The 24,790-nt window shown below is 41.3% G+C and overlaps 1 protein-coding gene and 1 long non-coding RNA gene across 5 annotated transcripts in view; one reads left to right on the top strand and one right to left on the bottom strand.

Annotated features, from left to right (window-relative positions):
- The window catches only part of LOC116280292 (uncharacterized), a 76,750-nt gene extending 72,692 nt beyond the window's left edge, over positions 1–4,058 (top strand). For all 3 annotated transcript variants that reach the window (XR_012072040.1, XR_012072038.1, XR_012072039.1), the window contains one exon: positions 773–4,058. This is a non-coding gene — a long non-coding RNA (uncharacterized lncRNA). The remainder of the gene's footprint in view (positions 1–772) is intronic.
- The window catches only part of PCSK5 (proprotein convertase subtilisin/kexin type 5), a 413,215-nt gene that overhangs the window by 153,820 nt on the left and 234,605 nt on the right, over positions 1–24,790 (bottom strand). For both annotated transcript variants that reach the window (XM_072959607.1, XM_031677228.2), the window contains exons 11-13: positions 16,801–16,918; positions 12,140–12,328; positions 2,510–2,646 (exon numbers count right to left, since the gene is read on the bottom strand). In XM_072959607.1, the coding sequence (XP_072815708.1) occupies positions 2,510–2,646; positions 12,140–12,328; positions 16,801–16,918 (444 nt within the window). The remainder of the gene's footprint in view (positions 1–2,509; positions 2,647–12,139; positions 12,329–16,800; positions 16,919–24,790) is intronic.

Here is a 24,790-nt window from a genome sequence, read left to right as displayed (position 1 = left end):
TCTGCCCAAGATAGGAAGTCTAAGATAGATTAAATACGCAACGAAACAAAAACAATAGCAAAAACACCCTCCAAAAATCCTTAGTATGTATTTTAATAATAAACTACTGGGAAGACATAACAAATAAATATAGACTCAGTTTGGAGCCAGGAACCTCCATACTTGGGAACGATTCTACCACTTAATTGGGCCAGAAGATTTTACATCTCCAACTGAATTGCAAGTAGCTTACTGAAGAAATCCTTCATTAATCAGAGGCTGTACACCATAGGAACAATGACAGAAACACACAAACACACAGAGAAAAGTTGTGTCTAATCCTGAACCAGAAGGTTGGTTGAAGGAGAGAGATCCAAAGACCATGAGTTTCTACTAAAGCCTCCTGACCCCAGGTTGCGTAGCATTAGGGTACCTCTCTTCTGGCACAGAAGGACATCTCTAAGATGGAAGGTGACTGGCGTTAAATGCAAACATTTAAATAGTATAAGGAGAGGCCGGTGGTGTGAGATAGACAACTCTAGGTGATCTGGAGAACTGCGGAAAGCTTTTAACACAGATAATCACAGTAACTTCTGGATAGACTCTGAACTCCTTGAGGGCAGAGAGGTTTATTTCACAGCCTCTCACCCTTGCATGCAAACCCCAGGCCCACCATTCGTATGCCCCAAGGCAGGCAGTCTATTCTTGTGGGGAGGAGCATTTTATCACTGACATTCTTTACAATGGTTGTATATTCTCAACAGATAATGCACCCTTTATGTCTGTACCGTAGGCTACACCCCCGCTGATACACAGCTGCCACATTTGGACAGTTTATTTCTCTGGGATCTTTTGAGACAGAAGAGCCCTATACTGACCCCTCCTGATGGATCAACAGGGGGTTGCTCTTTGGTCAGGGCAGCCCCACCCAGTCACCATGCCTGCCCTTGCCCGAGGGCCAGGGCAGAGGGCATCTCCACAGCATGAGCAGGAAGGATGTCCTGAAAAGAAGAGGGAAGGAGAGAGGAAGGTCCCAGGAACTAAGTTGATCACGAACAAGTGAAAGTTGTCTACAAACCAGGGTCTAGTTTATTTGAATGTTTTCTGTCAACTCTGCCTTGACAAACATCTGATTTCTGAATAAAAACTTGGCAACCATTCTATCCACGGTGCATGCTGGTGGTGAGCTGGACTTACACTCTTCCACAAAACTCTCATCCTGATTCCTTTTGACCCTGCCACCCTGCTGGGTTTGGTTTCCCTGCATATATGGGACCACTGTGGCCACACAGATGAACTACGTCACGGAGTAAGGGAGAAGAGAAGGCTAAACTGTGGTCCAAAATGGATCTCCCAGAATGAGTAACTTTTCCTGACTGGTGGGCAAAAGTTTGGCAAATGTCACTTCACCTCATCATTCTGCTGTTTGCTTCTTTGGCCTGATGCAACCCACAGTATTCGAATGATACATACCCTTACGATTAACTACAGAATGCTTGGGTTAATTTAGTCTATGATCAGGAAAGGACTAGAATTGGACATCAGTCCCAAAACTGCCCTTCAGCCTGGTTCATCTGCAGATGGACTGGACAGAGATTGAGAAGCTTGAACTTAAGAGATGATGAAAGATGTGTCACGGCTGGGCGGGGAAGCTGGGGCAGTTATCAAACAGTCATTGGCTACTGAGGACTCCATCAAAGGCAACACAGGCTGCTGCAGAAATGATGCAGTCTCTCCCCCTGTGCTGCGTCTGTACTTTTCCTCATCTTATGTTACAAACAAGTGTCATATCTCGGGAAGAAGAAGGAAATCGGCCATAGTGGCAGCAGTCTGAGACCACCTGAAAAGTCTGTGAACATCATTAATTTCCACGGTTCACATATCGGGAAAGTTTTCTCTCTACTTAGTTCTTGGTCTCACGCAAGGCAGAATCCTATCATTCATTCTCTTTAGTGGTAACCAGTAGGCCACGCTCAAAGTCTTGCCTACGCTGAAACTTAAATTCAGAAAAAAGATAACCAAGGAAATCTGTCTCCTCTTATAACCATGAAACTTAATCCATTGCAGGTAGACAAGGCTGGCTTGATTACTGACAAAGAAAGTAAAGGAAGCTGGTTAGAGATGTGGATCATACATTCTGAAACATCAAACAACAGCTGTCACGTTCTATCTTATATATCTAAATATTTATTCTTTTGTTCTTGTCCTTAAATTGTTACTTTTCTAATGGTAATCTCAAAAACTGGAGTACACGCAGACAAATCAATGCACAGGAGCACATGAAAAAGGAAAAAGTTGATATACGAATATCTTGTAATAACCAAAAAGAATAAGAAAAAAAAGTACATATATACGTATGACTGAATCACTATGCTGTACACCAGAAACTAACAGCGTCGTAGATGAAGTACACTTGGATTAAAAAAAAAAAGTTAAAGGTTGACACACAAATGTGAAACACATCCTCAGCCAGAATATACTCCATCATTTTTCTTTACAGTAAATCAGATTAGAGAAAGCAAGTTCTCACCTGGAGTCTTGAAGTTCCTCAGCTGAGAGGGAGTATCATAAACTTCCAGGATCCAGTCACCGGAAGCTCGTTCACCCCAGCAATGAATGGTCATGAACTCCCAATTTTTAAATCCTTCCATGGAGTGATCAAAAAGCCTGAGCGAGAACCATAAAACATTGTGTTTGTGTGTTATTTAGAAACCCAGTGCCAGTCAAGACCAGGATCAGTGATCTCTCTGCAGCCATCATCATGTTCAGCTCAACACTGGAGGCTGTCTTCGTCCTAGACTTCACCAGTTAGTAGATCCAAACATGTATGTCATTGTTCTACCACAGGGAGACAGGCATGGGGCTGGCTGTGCAGTAGCAAGTCTGGAAGCAAGGGATCATGCTGTGGGATCAGGAAACCTAGGCTAAGACTCTACCCAGGAGGCTGACAGCACCAAGTACTGAAGATGTAGAGCAAGCAGAGCTCTCTTACACTGCTGATGGGAATGCAAGATGGTACAGCTGCTCTGAAAAAGTTCTGACAATTCTTACCATACGACCAAACAACCCCCTCCTAGATATTTACCCGAGAGAAGTGAAGACATATGACCAAAGAACTCCACATGAATGTTCACAGCAGCCTTATTCATAATCACCAAAAACTGTTAGCAATTCAGATGTCCATCAACTAGTGAACGGGTAAACACATGGTATATTCATACAATGAAATACTACCTAGTAATAAAAACTATTGAACTACTACTAATGGCCACAACAGGAATGAATCTCAAAGGCATTAAGCTAAGTCAGACACAAAAGATTGATTCAATTTATACGACATTCTAGAAAACACAAACAAACAAATCAGTGGTTACAAGGGGCTAGGAGGGACGAGGCAGGGGCATGGTAGAAATTTTGGGAGTGAAGCAACTGTTTTATTGAAAAGAGTGTATGGTTATGCAGCTGTATATATATTTATCAAAACTTACTATTCACATTAAAAAGTGAATTGCATGTAAAATTAAGCCTCAGTAAAAAGACATTAATCTTATCTAGTTCAGGGAGGCATGTGTGGAACTGCAGCCTAGATTCTGTGTTCAGCTCTTCCAGTAACTTAAAAAAAATTTTTTTTTTTGTTTTGGGGAGAGGGGATTAAGTCTATTTATTTATTTATTAGCTTTTTTTTTAAATGGAGGTACTAAGAATTGAACCCATGACCATGTGCATGCTAAGCACACACTCTACCACTGAGCTATCCCTCCCCACCAGTGACTTTTTAAATTTCTGTTTCCCTGCGTGAAACCTTTCTGCTTGAAATAGCTAGAATGACTTCTGTTTTCTGTGAAATAAATCCTGAGGGATACAAAATATAAAGGAAAATAAACAGAATCCTCATCAAGAAGACAGAGATGTCAATAGCTAATGTATAAAACTAGTACATGAAGAAACTGATTATATAGACATGTGATGTAGATTTGCCTACCTCAAGAAATACCCAAAATATGTTCACAGAGGTGGAACCTAGAAGGTAGAAAGTGAAAGAAGGGGCAAGAGAAAAAAAATTAAAGTATTTAAGAAGAGTACGTGCGTCTGTTATTTTTGTTAAGGCAAATCTCCGTCCGGCATTGTCTCAGGAGCAGCCGTGTCCAGTTTCTGGGATGTACCTGTCCTTTAGTGCAGACATACACAAAGGTTATGGCAACTGGATGTTGACAGCTATTCAGGACATGCAATCAACTTTTGCTTTAATTTTATATTCGCCAAGGAAACTGGTGGTTATAATTTGACCTTTTTTTGTGGATCTTCCCATTGGGAGAAAATGCGCCCATCTTAAAACAAAAATAACCAGGTTAATCTCCTGATAACTTAATACATTACAATTCTGATTTTTAAAAAAATGTTCTGTCGATGCATTTGAGTCCCTCTAAAATGCCTGCTGGATTCTAAAGCTGAAGGGTTGGGTGGCATAACCATGGACTGTGTTATTTAGGTAAATGGCTGATACCTAGCAGTTCCCCCTAAAGAAAAGCAATAAACAGGAAGATCACCTGCTATATTTTTGCGAGCCCTTGAAAGATGAAACGTAGAAAGTATTTAGCTGCATTCTCAAAGTGTCCCATGGTCAGAAAACTGGGGGAAAGGCTGAGTTAAAAGTTGAACAGATCTCTTTACAGGAGAACAGCTCCGATCTTTGGAAATTTCAGATATGTTTTGTTAACCTCCATAATGGAGAGGCAGTGATTTTCAAATTTTATATGGACAGGAAGGCCTTTTCTGTTTTTTAGAATATCTGTATGCTGTCTGTAAAGGTTATCTCTGAACAGAAGGGTGTGGTATTTCAGTAAGGACTTTGCTGGATCTGGTGGCTCTCCCTGGGGATAACAGGGATGGAGACAGTGGCTCCTTACATCATCACTGTAAATCATCTTCAGTAGATTACGGATGCTACCTTTTATGGAGAGCCTACAATCCAGGCACTACCACCACAGGGCTTGCTTCATAGGTTTATGGCTTGAAACTGGACTTGGACAGGAAGAAATTGCTGGGTCATGAAACAACAGACTTACATACTGAATCCTTCACATAAAACCCCAAAAATGTGCATGTTGGGTTTAAAGAAGACACAGAGGTGGGCAAGGAGGAACCTTTCAGATAGCTCTTCCTGCCACAGAGGTGTTACTGAAGAGAATACATTGATATAGCAATGGATGGGGAGAGAAAACCAGTCTAAGAACCACTTCTGAGCCCACAGTTCTAATTTAGGTTCTGATTTGTTGGGGCTCTTGTGCCATTTGAGGGCACTGAAACAACAACTTGTCACTTAATACCTTTCCAAGAGGGCCGAACTTAAAAGCAATTCCGAAACAGTTTAGACAGAACATTTGGCTCATTGCCTCATGTCCAAAAACTACAAAGGAGACTGGAGGCTGCCATCACATGAGGGGCAGTCTTGTTTCCACAACCTCAGCCAACTTATAATTACTCATGGGTCAGTTATTTGACTGCTGGATTAGCAGACCCTCTGTTTCTTCCCTTACACCCTTTCCTGTCCACCTTTGAAAACCCATTGCATTGCCACCAATCATTTTTAAATCACATCTGGAATGAAAATTAAATATAAACTGGGTGCCCAAAAGAAATACCCGTAAGCAAATAAGGGTTCCAATTCAAATAAGGGTTCCAAAGCCTGAATATAAATGAGCTTTGTCTATCTGGCTAAGTGGTTCCCACCCCAATCTCTTCACTTTATGCAGAGCTGGAATGCTCATTAATTTCATGTGGACATAAAAGTTGAGAGGAATTAAAATGCAGCCAAACACGATCAGTGCATTTTGCTAAAAGAGTTGATGGGGAAAGAAATAGACTCTGATTATTGTTGTTGTTTCAACTAGCTAGGCGCTGACTTACCCTTTTATTTTAATTCTGATTCAGTACTGAAAACTATTCCCCATTCTTAGCACTGGACTATTTTAAGACCCTGTACCACCTGCATGTAACACAAGGTAATGTAGGTAGCAGATTGGTGTTCCAAAGAACATACTTAAGACAATCAAGTGTCAGACCACTGGACACCACTGAAGAGATTCTAACTGTGTGGTCTTCGCTTATCAACTAAAAAGTCCAGTGCCCAGCCTGAACGTCTGTGCTGTGCCAACAGTGAAGAAAACAGACACATGCCAACATGATTGGTGTGGCTCAAATGTCAAGAAAGCAGGGCTGGGATGCTGAAAGCTGGAGGAAATTAACTCCCTGCCCATATTCACATCTTCTATTGCAGTGAAACCCTGTTCTGTCAAGTTGACTTCATAATCATGTGCTCAGTGAAATGATATATGCACGTGGTGGCACAAATTATGCATCCAGTTATTAAAATGGTGCCCCACAGCCCTATCCCTGTAAGTGGTTTTCAAATAAATTACTTTGGATGAAGCCTGGTAGAAATGACTGCCATTAAATGTAGTACATCCTTTTGAGGAATTAACTCAGGAAATAACTCATATAATTACTGTAAGCTTTCCCCCTTCCTTTGACTTAAAGAGTCTAGCCAATGTGTCAAGGCCACAACATTCTTCTATGATGTTATGGCAACTAAATAACAAGACATTTTACAAGCACTGACAGCTATGTGTTACAATTATTTCTAAAATTGTAAATGGATCTTAATTTCAGAATCATCCACTACCACCCATATAGTATTTATGTTCACTATAGAATTAGGCAATAAACCGGTATTTTGGGAAGTTTTCTTTTTTCTTTTGGTTCACTTTTTTGAATTTTAATTTTTCTAGTGCTTCATCACAATTCAACAGAAAGCTCACAGGATGCTTGAAGCACTCATCTGGCTCAGTGGTAACTGAGTTTTTGATTTTCCTTAGCTGTTTGGCTTTATAAAGTTTTAAATAATTTGCTTCTGAAATAGACTATTTCAAACACACTATTAAGTTTTTCACCTTCTCCTCATCTAAACTGCTTCTTTAAGAAAGGTTGCGAGAAAAGTCCTCGTTCTAGAGGTTTGGAATACCTGAAAAGATGGTTTAAAAAAAAAAAGTTCAACATGCACACCCACCAACCTCAAAATGTGCTCCCCCTTGTAGGTGTATGATGTAAGCGCTTAATCATCTGGAAGCTTTAGTCTTTAATAGTAGGTGGCTTTTATCTGAATTACCTGTTTTACATTAGAAACTCCTTTGTAAACGACTTGCCCAGCATCCAGCAGCCTGTTGCTCACAAGTCTTTCAATGACATGAAAATAAAAAGATTATGTTTGAAAAAGCCGGGTGATCTTTTAAATCGGTGCAATGTAAAAGTGTGGTCTGTGGACAGGCAGCTGCAGCACCACCTTGGAGGTTATCAGAAATGCAGATTCATGGACCTCACCCAGACACATGGAATAGTCTCTCGGGGAGAGGGGCCCAGCCATCTGTGCGTGATAGAGCCATTCACCAGGTGCCTTGAGAAGCACCGTGTAAACTGGGGTCGGCGCTGGTAAGCGCTTCCTGTGCGTGGGGCCGGGCTCAGGGCTTGCTGTCCGGGACCTTATTTACTGCTGTAACAACTCTGTGAGGCGGATACTATTACGTCTGTTTTCTAGAGGAATCACTTTTCCAAACTCAAACGTAAAAATGGGTGAAATCAAGACATTTCCAACTCTGTTCAACTCCAGAGTCTATACCTTCTTTTGAATAAAGGAAGAACGCTCTTATGGTGAGGCCTTGCTAGAGTGTCAAGCTTCGACTGCAAAAGTATAATTTTTACTGCAAGTATAAATACATTTATATAGCGTGACACTTTACAAATGTCAACAGTGTGTCACTGAACATTTGGGCAGTGACAGAAATAGTCAAATATAAACAGCACATTTGAACACAGTTAATTATAGAACCCTATAGATTTTGCAGACTAGAACGTGTACCTTCTTTCTACTTAAGACCATAATTAGAAGCAGAGATGTTCACCCATAATTAAATTGAGAAAGAGAAGCAAAGTTTCACCTTTCAGTTAGAGGCCAAAATTTGGAATAGAGAGTCAATGCAGTTAAACCCAAATCTAAGACTCAATGGGCTGGGGGAAGGGGAGGTTTAGGGGAAGAAAAAAAAAAGCCAGCCTTTCATAATTCTAACAAACACAGTTGACGGAAGAATCCGATGGAAAGAGCTTTTGTTGGAAAATCTGTACCAGGCAGAATTCGAACATGTGGTCGTATAAAGGCTTACAGCTAAAGTTGCTCTTAGATGTATTCTATTTTTTTTTCTTTTTCTAATGGAGGTACTGGGGATCGAATCCAGGACTTCCTGCCTGCTAAGCACACACTTACCACTGAGCTATACCCTCCCCACTTCTTTCATGTATTTTAAAGGGACCCAAGACCACCCAGATCCCCCCACCCATCCCACATCCCCATAGTCTCCCCAGAAGTAAACCATCTGTGTCACTTATTCAGTTTGGGCTTTTCTTAGGCAGGGTGGACGGGCAGGGGAGAACAAAGGGAAGAGAAGGAACTGTGTGTCCATTCCAGGACGGCTCTGTTTCCTCGGGGCTCCCACCCACTAAATTATCAACCTGCCCTGCCAGGAGGGCTTGCCTGCCGGGCTAATGGGGCAGGAAGCTCAAGCTGGACTAGTTTTGACTGCCGCTGAGTGCCTTCCAGGGCTCCGCACCTGCAGATGCTGGGGTAAACCGTCCTTCCTCTAACAGCTGTTCTCCACAGGAGCTCCAGCAAGTGCCCATCGGCCAGGACAGGGAGGCCCTGAGGGGCTCCAGACGGCCCACGCAGGCAAAGTGTTCAGCGACTTGGGGGCACATCAGTTCCCTAGGAATTGCTGTGGTGAGAGGGTAAGCAACACGGAAGACATTCCTTACCAAAACGGCCAGGAAAATAAGGATTTCGGGAAGCTGACCATGACCCCTTTATTTCCTTAGGGACTTGACTCTGATGGATAGCATTTTCCAGTCCCAAGACTAGGACGCCAGTTTTGTCAATACTGAAATGGGGATAATAAGGGGGGGTGCTGCTGTCCTCTCAGCTTTCTCTCCTGGTTTATCCTGTGTGTCAAGTTTCTGCAGCATAAAGGAGGGGTGACATTGAGTGAGCCTCAGGTTCTGAGTCTGAGCTGGACCCCAGCATCCTTCTTCCTCACAGCGGCCAATACACATTCTGCTGTGAAGACTTGCAGCTCCCGGAGGAACAGGAGAGGGCAGGTGGGGACCACGCTGTGCACCAGAGTTCTTACCTCTTTACCTGAAATGAACCTCGCTGTCCCCCGGCCCTGCTAGGAAAACTTTATGTTTTCAGCTTTTCAGAATTCCTGTCTTTTAACTGCACAGTGCTCTTTGCTTCACGTGATCCTCAGAAATCTGGACTTCTTTGAAAGATAAGTGTCCAACAGGGGGATGATTTACTGCCCTCAGTAATAATGCCTGACATGCCAGTTCCTTCTAAACCCTGCCCTATTCACCTCTTCCTTGAGGGAAGGTACTGCTGCCGCACAGGCCAACGTGAAGGCCACTAGGAGCAGGGCAGGCCTGCCCTCCGCCCCCTGCCCGCCTTGTCGTGCTTCTTGCCCTCAGCTTCCCATCCTGGAAATGTGCTTTGAAACAGGGCCAAGGTGAGAGGACACCAGGGTTCCTTGCCACGAGGTCAAAGACTGGGAGGTTTTGAGTAGAGATTTCCTCTCATAAAATTAAAGCTTTGGAATATGCCAGAAGGAAAAAATGCCAAAAGAAACCACCTCTTCTTAGCTGCCTCGGTAGGAGGGACGCTACTAGCATCAAGCACAAGGACACGGGAGCCAGGCCCCGGGGGGAGGCCAGGTGTGGTTTTGGGACCACGTACAGCTGTTCTACATTTAAAGGGTTAGATGCTCAGAGCAGTGTTTAAGGGGAGCTGTGGATATTATAAATTCATTTATAATACCCTTTACATCTCTCAGTGCCACCAGTCCCCTCCCTCCACTCCAGTCTGTCTACCTGCTTTGGGTGTGGCTACTTATTTTCAGCAACGAGATGAAAGACAGATAAACGAGCAGCATTTTAAGAAACTCTCCAGACCAAGAAGATGCACTCTAGGTAAGAACCTTACTCTCAAGGGGTCACGATGGGGGAGACTGAAGAAAACCTCAAGACTGGTCGCCGAGCATCTGAAATGCCTGTTTCTTTCTGCTGACACAAGTCATGTAGCACTTCTGGCTTCAGCACTTTGCAAAGAGCAGAGTGGAGTCTGCTGTTGAAGAATGCACATGAGACTGAAGCCAGTGACACTGCAATCCACCAAATGCGTGTGAGGGAAGCCGCAGCTCCTCTGCTTGCAAGTTTCCTCACTGAAGTCATTTCGGAGGAAGCCAACAAGAAATACTGAAATATGCAGGAAGAGCCCAGACACACTGAAGGGCCTGAGTTTTCCAAGCCAACAGCAACTGTGGAGGGACTGTTTTTCTACAATGGCAGGGGTTCCGGAGAGAAGAGCTGCACACGTGTGAAGCCAGCCTTTGTACTTCACAGTGTGCCACCTGAATATTCCAAGCTCAACGCAAATGAACGGTGGTAAAGAAAAGAAAAAAAAGAAAAAAGCAAGAAAAAGGTCTCCCCCGGCTTCGGTAACAACAGCTGGTGTGACCTCCATTAATCATGCAATTGCGCATCTGAACGCCTTGCTTGCTGGAGAGAAGCATCGGGCAGGTAACGGCAATTACCCGGTGGCAGCTGAGACCCCTTCCGCGGAGGGAGGAGAGCATGCCCGGTGACCCGATGCCAAAGCATCCTTCCGTTCCTTGAACCTGCATACACAACTATCGCAGTAAAGCTGCGCTTCATAAAGTATGAAGCCCAGGCTTTCCTCTGCCCTAATGGAAGACGTCAGGTTTTAAAGAAGAATACAAGAAGTCTTCCAAGCCCAGAAATAAAAGGCAACGAAAGATTCTGGAATCTGTACTCCCAGTCACTATCGCCTAGAAATACTATTTGCTCTTTTTCTCATTCTCCTACAGCAGATGAATTTGGGGATTTTGAAAAGCAACTGGCAACGGCTCAGTCTCACCTTTGATTCTGCAGGTTGGCACTGGCCTTGGCTTCTCAACTGTTGTTAGTGTCCTAACAGACATCACCACTGCCATGGTCACCTGGCATGTAGACAGGTGGCTATGTTGACATAAAAGGCTGGCTTTCATTTGGACTCTACATGCCACTGACAATAAGGCTTTTGCTCCCTTTTTTGCTCCCATTAAACGTTCCTCTTGGAGAAAAACACGAAATTAAGAAACCTTTTAGGCGTCTGGCCGTGGCTTGTATTTAGAACCGTAATAGGAATAGGGCATAGAAGACAGCCTGACATTTCCTCACTCTGGTCCCATGTGCTGACAAGTACCTTCCACCCGTGTTCCAACAACTGGAAAAGCTAATGCAGCAAAAGAAAACTTGTGCGAGATCATCCTGGCAGTACAATTACCTGCTGGAGAAATGTCTGGAGGGAGTCGGGAGAAGGCAAGAGGCCACTAAGAGAAACTGTGTGTGCCCTCTTGGGCAATAAAGACTTTAAAACAAGGGTTAGCAAACGACAGTCAGTCCTCAAGCCAAATCCGGCCCTCAGCCTGTTAGTGTAAATAAAATTTTATTGGCACACAGCCATGCACATTCATTTATATGTCTGCAGTGGCTTTTGCACTCTAATGGCAGAGTTGAGCAGTTGCAACAGAAGCATGGCCTGAAAAGTTCAAAACATTTACTAACTAGCTCTTTGTAGAAAAAATTTCACCAGCACCTGTTTTAAAGCTGATAGAAGTTCCTTTAATTTTGAAGTGCTTGGGCAAGACCATTCAGTTAGTCTGTAACAAATGCCAGCAGACACTGAAGGGCAGGGGAGAGAACCTCAGAGGCCTAAGGAGTTAGTGCTCTGCATTTCTCTTTTTAGGAAAAAGAACGACAGGTGGCCTTCAACTTTTCTGCAGCATTCTTTCAGTGTCGCCCAACTCTTGCATGTTGCACTGTTCCATGCCTACGGACTCTAGGCAGCTTCACACTCTGCTCACGTGTGGGCAATGAAACTGTGACTGTCCTATCATGATATCTAAGTATTCCCCACCCCTAGTTCTTAGGTAGTAAGGAAGGAAGGAACAGCTGACTCCTTCAATCTTAAAGAGTAGTTGAGTGTCAGGGGCCGTCACTGTACCTGTTGGCCAAAAGCTGGGACCTGGTTCCCGAGGGGGAGGTCAGGTAGATGGCCAGGTCTCCCCTCCTGGGGTGGGTGATGGTTATGCGCACAACTACATGCTCCAGGTAGTTGACGTGGTGGTTGGGGTTATCGGAGCAGCCTGAAGCTTTGTAGATGGAACGTACTGCACTGTTGGGGCGAATTGTCCTGCAACAGAGAGAAGGGAATGTGAGCAGAATACATGGCAAAGCTCAGCTGAGTGAACCTGCAGGCCATGAGTAATCATCCACCTGATCGCTGGGTACTAAAGGACACAGTGCTATCACCAAAATGATTAGATCGTTGAAAGGCTTATCGCTGGTTAGTGGGAAAGGTGCAAGTGAGAGGAAAGGGGGAATTAAAGTTCTCTTATCTTCATGTAGGTAGTGAATACCAATCTTGTTCAAACTTATTGCTGGGCCCTGGCCCCAGAGTTCTGACTCAGTAAGTCTGGGGTGGATCCAAGGATGTGCATTTCTAACAAATTCTTGGGTGACAGTGATGTTGCTAATCTATGGAATACACTTTGTGAACCACCAGAATAGGGTACCACAGCGCAGTGGAGGCGTGGGGATCATCGTGACCTTGGATCACATCCCTGGTCTACCATTCCCTTGCTCTGTGACCCAAGAACAACCTCTTCCTCTTGCCTGCAGGTTCCTGTCTTCCTCGCTAGCTTCCTTCTGTGCCACCGACCCACTTGAACACTGGGCTCCAGCCACACTGGCATCAGTTCAGGCTCTGGGATAATTCAGACTTCCCACCTCAGGGAAGCTGCAGCATCTCCTCATTGGTGCTCTTTTGCTGCTGTTCTTAGTGCTGACTCTTTTTCTTTCATAGTCAAAGCTTAAATTTCACTCTCTAAGACCATCATTGAGCCAGAGGAAAAACATGCTGCCCACTTTTAATTTTCTTTTTTTCTCTCTTTTTAACATTCTTTATTGATTTATAATCATTTGACAATGTGTCAAATTCCAGTGTAGAGCACAATTTTTCAGTTATACATGAACATGTATATATTCATTGTCACATTTTTTTCTCTGTGAGCTAACATAAGATCTTGTATTATATTTTCCTGTGCTATACAGTGTAATCTTGTTTATCTATTCTACAATTTTGAAATCCCAGTCTATCCCTTCCCACCCCCTGCCCCCTTGGCAACCACAAGTTTGTATTCTATGTCTGTGAGTCTATTTCTGTTTTGTATTTATGCTTCGTTTTTTGTTTTTGTTTTTTTTTTTAGATTCCACATATGAGTGATCTCATATGATATTTTCCTTTCTCTTTCTGGCTTACTTCACTTAGAATGACATTCTCTAGGAGCATCCATGTTGCTGCAAATGGTGTTATGTTGTCGGTTTATATGGCTGAGTAGTATTCCATTGTATAAATATACCACCTCTTCTTTATCCAATCATCTGTTGATGGACATTTAGGCTGTTTCCATGTCTTGGCTATTGTAAATAGTGCTGCTATGAACATTGGGGTGCAGGTGTCATCCTGAAGTAGGGTTCCTTCTGGATATATGCCCAGGAGCAGGATTCCTGGGTCATACGGTAAGTCTATTCCTAGTCTTCTGAGGAATCTCCATACTGTTTTTCTCGGTGGCTGCACCAAACTGCATTCCCACCAGCAGCGTAGGAGGGTTCCCTTTTCTCCACAGTCTCTCCAGCATTTGTCATTTGTGGATTTTTGAATGATGGCCATTCTGACTGGTGTGAGGTGATACTTCATTGTAATTTTGATTTGCATTTCTCTGATAGTGATATTGAGCATTTTTTCATGTGCCTATTGATCATTTGTATGTCTTCCTTGGAGAATTGCTTGTTTACATCTTCTGCCCATTTTTGGATTGGGTGGTTTGTTTTTTTCTTACTAAGTCATATGAGCTGCTTATATATTCTGGAGATCAAGCCTTTGTCAGTTTCATTTGCAAAAATTTTCTCCCATTCCGCAGGTTGTTGTCTTGTTTTCCCTATGGTTTCCTTTGCTGTGCAGAAGCTTGTAAGTTTAATTAGGTCCCATTTGTTTATTCTTGCTTTTATTTCTATTGCTTGGGTAGACTGCCCTAGGAGAGCATTTTTGAGATGTATGTCAGATAATGTTCTGCCTATATTTTCTTCTAGGAGGTTTATTGTATCTTATGTTTAAGTCTGATCCATTTTGAGTTGATTTTTGTATATGGTGTAAGGGAGTGTTCTAGCTTCATTGTTTTACATGCTGCTGTCCAGTTTTCCCAACACCATTTACTGAGGAGACTGTCTTTATTCCATTGCATATTCTTGCCTCCTTTGTTGAAGATGAGTTGACCAAAAGTTTGTGGGTTCATTTCTGGGCTCTCTATTCGGTTCCATTGGTCTATATGTCTGTTTTGGTACCAATACCATGCTGTCTTGATTATTGTAGCTCTGTAGCATTGTCTGAAGTTTGGGAGTGTTATTCCTCCAACCTCTTTCAGAAAAAGCATTTGATAAAATTCAACACCCATTTATGATAAAAACTCTCACCAAAGTGGGTATAGAGGGAACATATCTCAACATCATAAAACCTACAGCCACCATAGTACTCAATGGTGAAAAACTCAAAAGCTTCCCACTAAAATCTGGAACAAGACAAGGATGCCCACTATCATCACTCCTATTCAACATCGTCTTGGAAGTCCTAGCCACAGCAATCAGGCAAGAGAGAGAAATCAAAGGGATCCAAATTAGAAAAGAAGAGTTTAGTAAAAGTGTCACTATATGCTGACGACATGTTACTATATATAGAAAACCCTAAAAGGTCCACACAAAATCTACTAGAGCTGATCGAAGAATTCAGCAAGGTAGCAGGTTACAAGATTAACATTCAAAAATCAGTTGCATTTCTTTACACTAATGATGGATCAACAGAAAAAGAAAGTAAAGAAACAATCCCCTTTAAAATAGCACCCCAAGTAATAAAATATCTAGGAATAAATCTAACCAAGGAGGTGAAAGAATTATACACAGGAAACTATAAACCATTGATGAAGGAAATTAAAGAAGACTTTAAAAAATGGGAAGATATCCCATGCTCTTGGATTGGAAGAATCAATATTGTTAAAATGACCACACTGCCCAAGGCAATCTACAGATTTAATGCAATCCCTATCCAATTACCCAGGACATATTTCACAGAACTAGAACAAATCATACTAAAATTTATATGGAACCATCAAAGACCTAGAATTGCCAAAGCATTACTTAAGAGAAAGAAAGAAGCTGGAGGAATAAATCTCTCAGACTTCAGGCAATACTACAGAGCTACAGTCATCAAGACAGCATGGTATTGGTACAAAAACAGACATATAGACCAATGGAACCGAATAGAGAGCCCAGAAATGAACCCACAAACTTTTGGTCAACTCATCTTCAACAAAGAAGGCAAGAATATACAATGGAATAAATACAGTCTCTTCAGCAAATGGTGTTGGGAAAACTGGACAGCCCACTTTTAGTTTTCAACCTTTTTATTTCCAACATTCACTTACTATAATTTGTAATTATCTACTTACTGTATTATTTTGGATTGACTCCCCCACTGGACTAGAAACTCCACAAGGGCAGGAAGCATTTCTCCTTCCCACGCCTATCCCTAATATCGAGCCCAGTGCTTGGCATCCAGTAAGAAAAATAGTCACCAGGCTGGTAAATAAATTTGTGAATGAATAAACAATAATTCTATTTGATCCCACTTCCTCGTTTGTCAAAGGGGAATAATACCCAAGCTGTTACAAAGTTTTAATAAGAAAACACACATTAAGTTTCTAGCACTTGGCTTGACCCATAGTAAGAGCTCAATAAATACTGGTTAACTTTTTGCTCCTTTATGTTTTTCTCTTATTCTTTGCCACAAATGAGTAGAATGGAAAAATAAAAACTTTAGCCTATTTACTTCTGCTTCCTAATTTCTTCAAGAATTATAATGCCTGTGTGTGCGCGCATGTGCGTGTATGTGTGTGTGTATATATGTATGTATGTGTGTGTATATATAGTGGTTTATTTTATATACATAATGGTTTATTACCAATCAAAATTCATAAATACTTTTCTAACTCTGAAAAGAAAGCCAAAAGCAAAATACTAATACAATCACCAAAATGAATCCTCTCCTTCGGATTCGGTGCCTAGGAGAGTCCTCACTTGCACTTGGTAAATCCTGCCAGCACAGCCTCCGAGTCTGTGCTGCTGAAATAGGAGGGCCAGGTCTTGGACTCTAAATAAACTGCAGTCTCATTACTGCATACTCTGTACCACTCTTCAGAGCGCTACATGGTAAGGAGTTAAGTTTCCAGAACATTAGGCTTAGACTTTGGAGTACACCAATTTATGGAGAATACCTGCATTGTCAAACAGAAATACTGACAGAGTCGAAACTGAAGAATGCCCATCTGTAAGGGTCTCTCAAGTCCCCTTGTAAGATATGCTTTTAAGGATCCTTGGGTTCTACTAGTGTAGATTTAACAGCTTAGACCTTAGACACGCTGTTAGAATTTGATCATTACATTAGGAAAAAACTACACAGATTTTTAGCTTCCACATGCAACACAGGGCTAAGAGCACCTGCGCTGGCCTGCTCTCTTTTGGGGCATGGTCATGCTGTCTTGCAGCAAACATTACTTGATTTGTCGGTCTGTGCTCTCCACGCATACGTGCTGCTGGGGAACAGTGGTCCACTTCTCCGCCTCCATCACCATGGCTTCTGCATCCATCAGTCCAAATCCATAGAGATGGCTCACTACGGAAGGCAAGAGATTGATCAGCTTCGCTGTGGTTAACAGCAGCCTATACTCTACGTGTTGATTTATAATTTCACTCAGTAGAGAACCCAGACACATCCCTATGGGAGCCAAGCTGTCTAGCAATGACTTTAAAAAAACAAATAAAACAACTATACAATCAAAAGAAGAAAAAAAGATGAATGCATATTATTCCCTGATTATATATTATTGGTAAGACGAGTACCACTTATGAATTATTACTTCATTTGTACATTTAATCCTCCCAACAATCTTAAGTTGTTAGTGCTACTATTATTATTGTCATTCACAGATGAGAAAACTGAGGAGAGAGAGAAACTTAGCTATGACTGACAACATGTCAGTGGTTGATCAAATTCTAACCCACAAAGATTTGCTCCCTGGCCTCACTTGTTAACCACTAACCCCTTGTATTCAAGTGATAACATCACCAGTTTGGAAGATAAAATAATTAGTAGGTTTAAAGAGAAGTGACAATGTATACAGCTTCTCCTACTGCTAATAACTAACATGCAAGAAATACCAATTTCCTGACATACTTAGTATTTAGGTTGAATATTCCAGAAGATATAAATGATTACCTTTCCTCTAGTGTATGAAAAATTTATTAAACTTGATGCATCAAATATTTGGAGGCCTCTAGACTTTTATGTCAGCTTCTTATCCTTGAATGTTGTAATCTTTTAGTTCTCAATGAGAATACCTATTGATCTAAAGCTAAGTTTGACATAACTGTCTCAGAAATTGCAATTACATATAGGACCATTTTAATGATGACACAGTATGATCTACATGTGTAGCTCTTTCTAAAAATACTTTAAAATCCCAGTTGAATACTAAAACCTCCATTTTGTATTAAACTGTCTCATATCTTTACACTTAACACAAAGTCACACTTTGACCAGATTTGTTGCCTAAAACATTTCCCTTATTACATCAATTATTTTATGCAGAAATGTCTATAGCTGCCCATGCTTTGTGGATTATTTAAATACTTTAGCTTGAATTCAAGATGTTCTATGACACAGTCCAATTCTATTTTCAAACCTCACCAGAACTTTTGCATTAGCAAGCTCACTTCTTTACAGTTTCCGGTCATATCTAGCTCTACCTCACTGTGTTTACTCAGGCTGAGCCCTTGGCCTGCAATTCCCTCAGTCCTCTCTGCAGAGTCAAACTCTACTCTTATAAATTCCGGAAGGCCTAGCTAGTCTATCTTCTCCTTGAAATATTCTCTGACCAATGAAAGTCAACAGAAATTTAATGAAGGTCAACCACCTGTGCTGAGTAAACTTTTCTCCTTTCTAGTCCTGTAAGTTTCATTTGTCAGTCCACCTGCCCTTCTGCTCATCCATCCCACCATTCACCCATCCATTCACCTACCCATTCATCCATCCATCCACTCATCCATCCATCCATTCACCCACCCATCCACTTATCCATCCATCCACCCATCTATTCATCCATCCATCTATCCAACATTTCTTGAGTGCCTTCTATGTGCCAGGCACTGATTACCTGTGTCATCCACTGAATTGCTAGTTCTCTGTCAGCATAGGTCTTTTTACCCCAACAGTATTATAAACTGTTTGATGGCAGGAACTAGGACTTGTATTTTTTTGTACTTTTCATGAGATTTAGCAGAAGTTTGTGCGTGTGGGGGAGAGAAGAAATTATAGCATATAAAAAGGGAAAATTGTGCTGGGATTCAGAAATACTGCTCTATCTCTGCTATTTGCTAATCATATAACTCTTGGCAAACAAGATAAAACATCTAACCCGTAATTTCCTTGTTTGGGGGTATTATTATGTATCCTATCATCATTACTAAATTGATTATTACTATATGTCCCACATGAGAAAATCTGTGTGAAGACACACAAATGGAAGGGATTATTACTACATCAGGTACTCAGCCAGACAAGACATACTGAATAAAACTGAATTAAATTACTTTGCTATGGCAAGGATATATGTAGGATTTTTACACATGTACTTCTGCCACCTTTATTATGATTTTTTTCTTGATTAAAAAGTAATATATATTCACTGTAAAAACTTACAAATATATCCAGAAAAGAATAAATAAAATAAAACTTATCAGTATCCTCACCACAAATTGGTAACTGGTATTAACCATTCTATTTAGTTTTAGTTACATAACATTATGTGAGGCAATTTTACCTCCTTAATTAAAAAAGATACAGTGTAACCCACATGACAGAGGAGAAATGTCAAATTTTGGCTTAAGGGAAGCAAACTGTGGAAATCTTTTGTTAAACTTCATGGAAACCCTAGGTAATCACTTATCACTTAACCATAGCCTATATCATTTCATCATGAATACTCTAAGATCTTTTCTTTCCCTGGAGGAATTGAAATTATTGCCAAAGATGCTATGCTAAATTCTCTAACTCTGCACAGTATCCAAATATCCCTATGCTAGTGTCAAGAAGTTTTAAACCAGTAAATTCATCATTTAATTTCAGTTTAGGGAAGTAAGATGAAAGATTTGATTGATATGTGGTGGGTAGAGGGTGGAAAAAGGGTACGTGGGGGCTTAGGGAGGCAAGAGCTTTGAATAGTCTGAATAATGGTGCCTGGGCCCCTGCTCAGCTGTATGGGCTACTGTTCCCCCACCTCCCACCCCCAACCCCCAATAACTGTCAACTTAACAACCATTAGGAACGTAAGTTAACAAACACACGGAGTCGTCAAATACCACAAACACTTCATGCCTGTTAAGCACTCGACTTAAGTGGAGAAGCACCTTGAGTCTTTATGAACGTGGTCAATTTGTTTCCTTTTCCAATTCACTTCCTGCCCTCCAGAGACAGTGTCCATTGATGCAACACTCAAAAGTGTTGAGAACAGAGGCTGAGCAGCTCCAGGTCAACTACAGATGGGCAGATCAACTAAAAAAATGTCTATTAATAGGATATTAATAAGTGAGGGAATTAGACTAGATCAATGAAGGCCACTGAGTCAGTAGTGGAGATTTTCAGTATTTGAAAATACTTGAAATTGTATATCCACAATCATGACACACAGTGTAAGAAAAAAAAATGAAATAAATTTATTTCTTCTTTCTTGGAGAGGGGAGGTGCTGGCAATGTATCAACTCCATGTACTCTGATTGGCAGTTACTTGATTATTGGGAAATACTAATGAGAAACTAAAATTACAAAATGAATGTGTTGGGCACCTTCAAAACATGGGAGTCTACAGGGAAAATAGCCATTAAATAGTTTGGAAGCACTAGTAACTTATTTGAGATGTAATTGACAAGTAATACTTAAAATATAACGTTTCACACTCTAAAATTAACTATCAGTTCACAAACACTAATTTCTTTCTTTGGTGACCATTTCAGTCAAGTCTTGCTCATCACACTGTCACCCTGCCACACAGAGTATGATTTCTCTCCAGTGGATGCCGAGCACTTGGCCTTGAGAAGAGCTTCCGCACATATTTGTGAAGTGAATGAATGTAGCTGATCAGAGAAATTTCATTTAATTCAGCAAGTGGCATCAAGTGTTTATAGAGAATTGTGAGGGGCAGTTAGGAGGTCTGTTCTTTTTGTTACTGACACCTGTTAATCATCAATACTCTTTTTAAAATTTTCAAGGATAAAGCCAATATTCACATTTTAAAAATTTATGATTACCTATATAGCAAATATGCCATACAAACAACTCGTTGTGATGTGGGCATTCCAGAACCAAAGTTGTTTTATTTATTCATACTTCTCATGCCAAGATCAGAGCAAATCCTGAGCCTTAAAATAACTTTATGATGATCAAGTGGAACCTCTCTGTGCAAGCACTGTGTCAAATGCAAAGTTCTACAAACTCAGTATTTAGAAAGACATAGAGGAACAAACTATACACACAGAGTAATTAAAGATCTGGAAGCAAGGTTATGAAGTGTATTTCAGAAAGGAAATTCCTCTCTTGGTAGAATGATGTTGGACAAGTTTAATAAAGGAAATTTGAAAAACTTGCTTAACATTTTATTTCTCCCATTAGACTGCACGATTGTTTATGCAGATAAGCTCCAAAATGTGGAACAGTCTTTCACCAGAAGTAATAGCTAGCTTTTATTCCAAGTAACCCAAAATCTTCCCTGCTTGGACTAGTCAGATGGACAAGAGAAGGGAGGAAAACAAGTAATGTTCTCTGGCAGGTATATTTTCATTTTCTGATGAGATCAGACACGGCAGGAGAAGCTGACTGTTAATACATAAGTAAATGATTGCACTGTACAAAAGCAGATACAGTTAGTTGAAACCACAGTTCTAGCCATGAAGTCTAAAAAAGTCAATTCCAGAGAAAAGCTAGAAAGCTCAGTGGGAAAAAAAAAAAAGTTAGAAGTTTCTGGGCACAGGAAGCTATACCCAGAGAAATCTGATGTATTTCTGTCTCTTTTAATGGACTCTCCTCACTGGAACCAGCTATTTAAAAAATTTTTTTTTAATCTTACACTGAATAGGTATTTTGTGTTAACTCCAAAGTGACTATTAGTAAATCACTGTGTGTGTAATAAAGGAATTGGCTGGAAAATGGTTTTTGTTTTTAAGTTTTTGAGCTTCCTGAAATAAGGCTTTCTACATACCAGCTGTCAGATGTACAATGTTATGTAGCATCCAGTGTAAAAACAGGGCAAACAACAACAAAAACTGTCCAAGGTGCCTGTAAGAGATCCAGAATTTTGCTTGTGTCTGGAAAAAATACACCTAAGTGACAGCCATCCATTACTGAGGATTTAATATAAAAGTACAGTCAATTTCTTCCATTGGGGAAACCATTTCTTATGACTGGCATGACTAAAGGTCTGGGTTTGCCCGGGTTGTCCTGGTTTTAGCACTGAAATCCTGTGTCTTGGGGAAACCCCTCATTCATGGGCCAACCAGGAGAGTGGCCACCCTACGTGGAACTGAGAGAGTACTGTGATGCTATTATGCACAGAGCACTCACATCTTCTAATACCAATCATCCAGTAACTAGAAGGTGTATAAGCATCCTGAACTTAATATTTGTATTTAAGATGTATATAGTCATCAAAATATAAAACATGGCTGCCAAATTGTGTTCAATTATTCTATTGTTAGAAAGGGTTGAGTTCAGTCCACTCCACCAATATAAGCTAATAATTTATTCCATTAATTATATCACTCGTGGGGTTTGGAACACCCTCTGTGTATTAAACACAGCAAGGGTCCAAAAGAAACAGAAAATGCTATGGGTTCTCAGGCAGGCAGGAGATAAGACAAGAATAACTCTATGATTTCACTAAGAAACAGTTAAAAGCACTAACTGTTTAACCACTCTTAAGTTTAAAAACACTTCAAAAGAGAAAGAAATCAGCAAAAAAAAAAATACATATATATATAGCAGATGTAAAGGAACCTAACAGAGCCTGCTGTATAGAAAGTACTCAATAAATGTTAGCTGAAATCCAAGAAGGCAAGGTATTATTTGCACCATGCTTTGGTGCCCACAGAAGATTCAGTGAGGTGGAGGTGCAGAGAGGACATCCAGGATGGACCCTCCTGGTTAAATCATCAAGTCTGCGTGTGGTTCTTTGGGGGAAGTGAGGAAACCAGCAGGTGGCGTCCAGGGTGAGTGGTCAGCAGGGGGTGGGCATTAGTGGTCGACATGGCAGGAAGTAAGGGGGAGAGGGCGGACTGCGGGAGGACTGAATGCCAACCCCAAGTGTGGGGTGTCCTCTGCCATCAGCAGGCTGTTGCTCTTCTACCTAAGAGTAAACCACCAGACTGAGGTAGTTACGCAAATGCAAATTCCTGTCTCAAGTGGGGGCTGCTTGATCTGCGGGGTGGGTAGCAACTCCAGCTGAGATCAAAGAGCTCCTGCAGCTGTGGGAGTCCTCACACCTCTGGGTTCTTTGATCCTCAACGCGCTGAACCACCTGTTTCAAAATAACTGCTCCCACCAGGGACCCTGTGCCTCCCGCACCTACTGATCAAACTAGCCCAAATGTGCAGACTAGGAGGAGGGCGTGAAACGTGAGAGCCTGCGACACTTCCCTTAGTTCACCCCATCGCACATGCATGATGTAAACGCTTAAGTACTACTTCTTTTAAAGTAGAAATAAACAGTAACAGGAAAACTACGATTCAGAAACAAGAAAAAGCGCAAAGCAACTCTTGCATCTCCTATGTCAGCATTTCTACACCTAAACATCTCGACAGATGGAAGCCACGATGCTTCCAGAATTACTCATTTCTTCCCTTTCTTACGCCCTTTCTTAGACAGCCATCTCTTCATTACATACCCTTTAGATTGCAGGGAGAAAGGCACAGAAGCTTCGGAACTACAGTTGCAGTGCTTTCTTCTGCCTCCTCATGCAAAATGCAGGCCCCCCGGAGGCAGGAAAACCCAGCAGCCAGCACCTGCCTTACCGCAAAGCATGCTTTGTTTTTAGTTTTCCCTTGCTTTCCTGAAATCACAGGCTCTACTAACAACTCCAGCCAGATACAAAGATGCCAGCCATTGCCAGCATTACTGAGGACTTGCATGTGGAGAGTTTCCAGACACTGATACTTGGCTGTCTGCGCAAAGTGCCCCTTGGGATGGGTTTGGTCAGCAGCTGTAGGTAGTCAGGCAGGATCATCATTACCGAGAGGAAGTAAGAAGAGTGTAGGAAACCACTGCTGAGTTCTCCTCTGCATACAAAGCACTTCATTCTACGTGGATGTATAGATACACAATTTATTCTGTGTGTTTATATAAAGTACGTATTTATTATCATCTTTTAAAATTTACAGAGTTAGGATAAGGAGATATGCCTGCTTTTTCTCTAGGGCATTTAAGAAAAAAAATTAAATTATTTTCTCCTTTTCTCTGACCATTCTTCTTTTATGTGCTTCCAATGTGGTTATAACAGGCAAGTAATTTGCTAAAGGTAATTGACTAGTATCCCTTGAATGGAGGTAGGAAAAATATTCTACCACCTTGGGCAGACTTAGCCATGTATCCCTGTGCTTATTTTTAGGAAACTAAGATTGTCTGGACAGAGATGAGAACAATATCAAAAATGTACTACAAGGGCCTTTGGGGAAAAGCTAATTGAGTATCAGATGGACCATATGTTCGCGCTCCAGCCTAGATCTTCTTGGTGTATAACTTAAACAACTACCAACCAGACTGGGATCCTGAAAAGCCAGCAGTCAAAATTCTTATTTGTGAATTACTCATGTAATATTTTTAGATAACTCTTCATTTAACTTTACTTTCCCTTTGCTTTTTCCTTAAATTCACATAAAAGAAAGGAATAGAAAATCTGGTTGATATTTATTTCAAGTGTGTGCATTTTCCTACTCAGTAGTGAACAGAGGTTGCAAGGATAGGGTTATTTCATCCAACTACACCAAACATCCGTGGCTCACCTGACATGGAGCCGTTACCCGTTGCTGATATGATGGCTGGCAAACCACAGTGTAGCCCACAGAAGTATTCCTTGCATCTGGGAATGTCACCTTCTCATTGGGAAGAAAGCTAACACTTACCTTTCTAAGTTTCAAGTACTAGGTAAGGCTTTGCATGAACATCCTTTTCATTTACATTAAACTCAAATAAGGGACAAGAATAAGGAAATTTCCGTAAAATCTCAGAATAGGCCATTTATGAGGGCTGCATATTCTCCTAGAAGAAATAGTACTTGAGACAGTTCTTACATCCCTGAGTAAGAGCTGGACTCATGGAGGTATAACTCATGGGGAAAATTATGAGACCAGGATATGCAGAGCGGCGGCTTCCTCAAGAAAGATGTGTGGGCCTGGAATCCCATAGGTGGATTTAATCTGGATGTGGCAGAGTAGACAGCAACCA

The sequence above is a fragment of the Vicugna pacos genome, chromosome 4, assembly GCF_048564905.1.
Source record: "Vicugna pacos chromosome 4, VicPac4, whole genome shotgun sequence".
NCBI classification, from domain to species: Eukaryota; Metazoa; Chordata; class Mammalia; order Artiodactyla; family Camelidae; genus Vicugna; species Vicugna pacos.
This window is presented reverse-complemented; position numbering and strand designations above follow the sequence as displayed.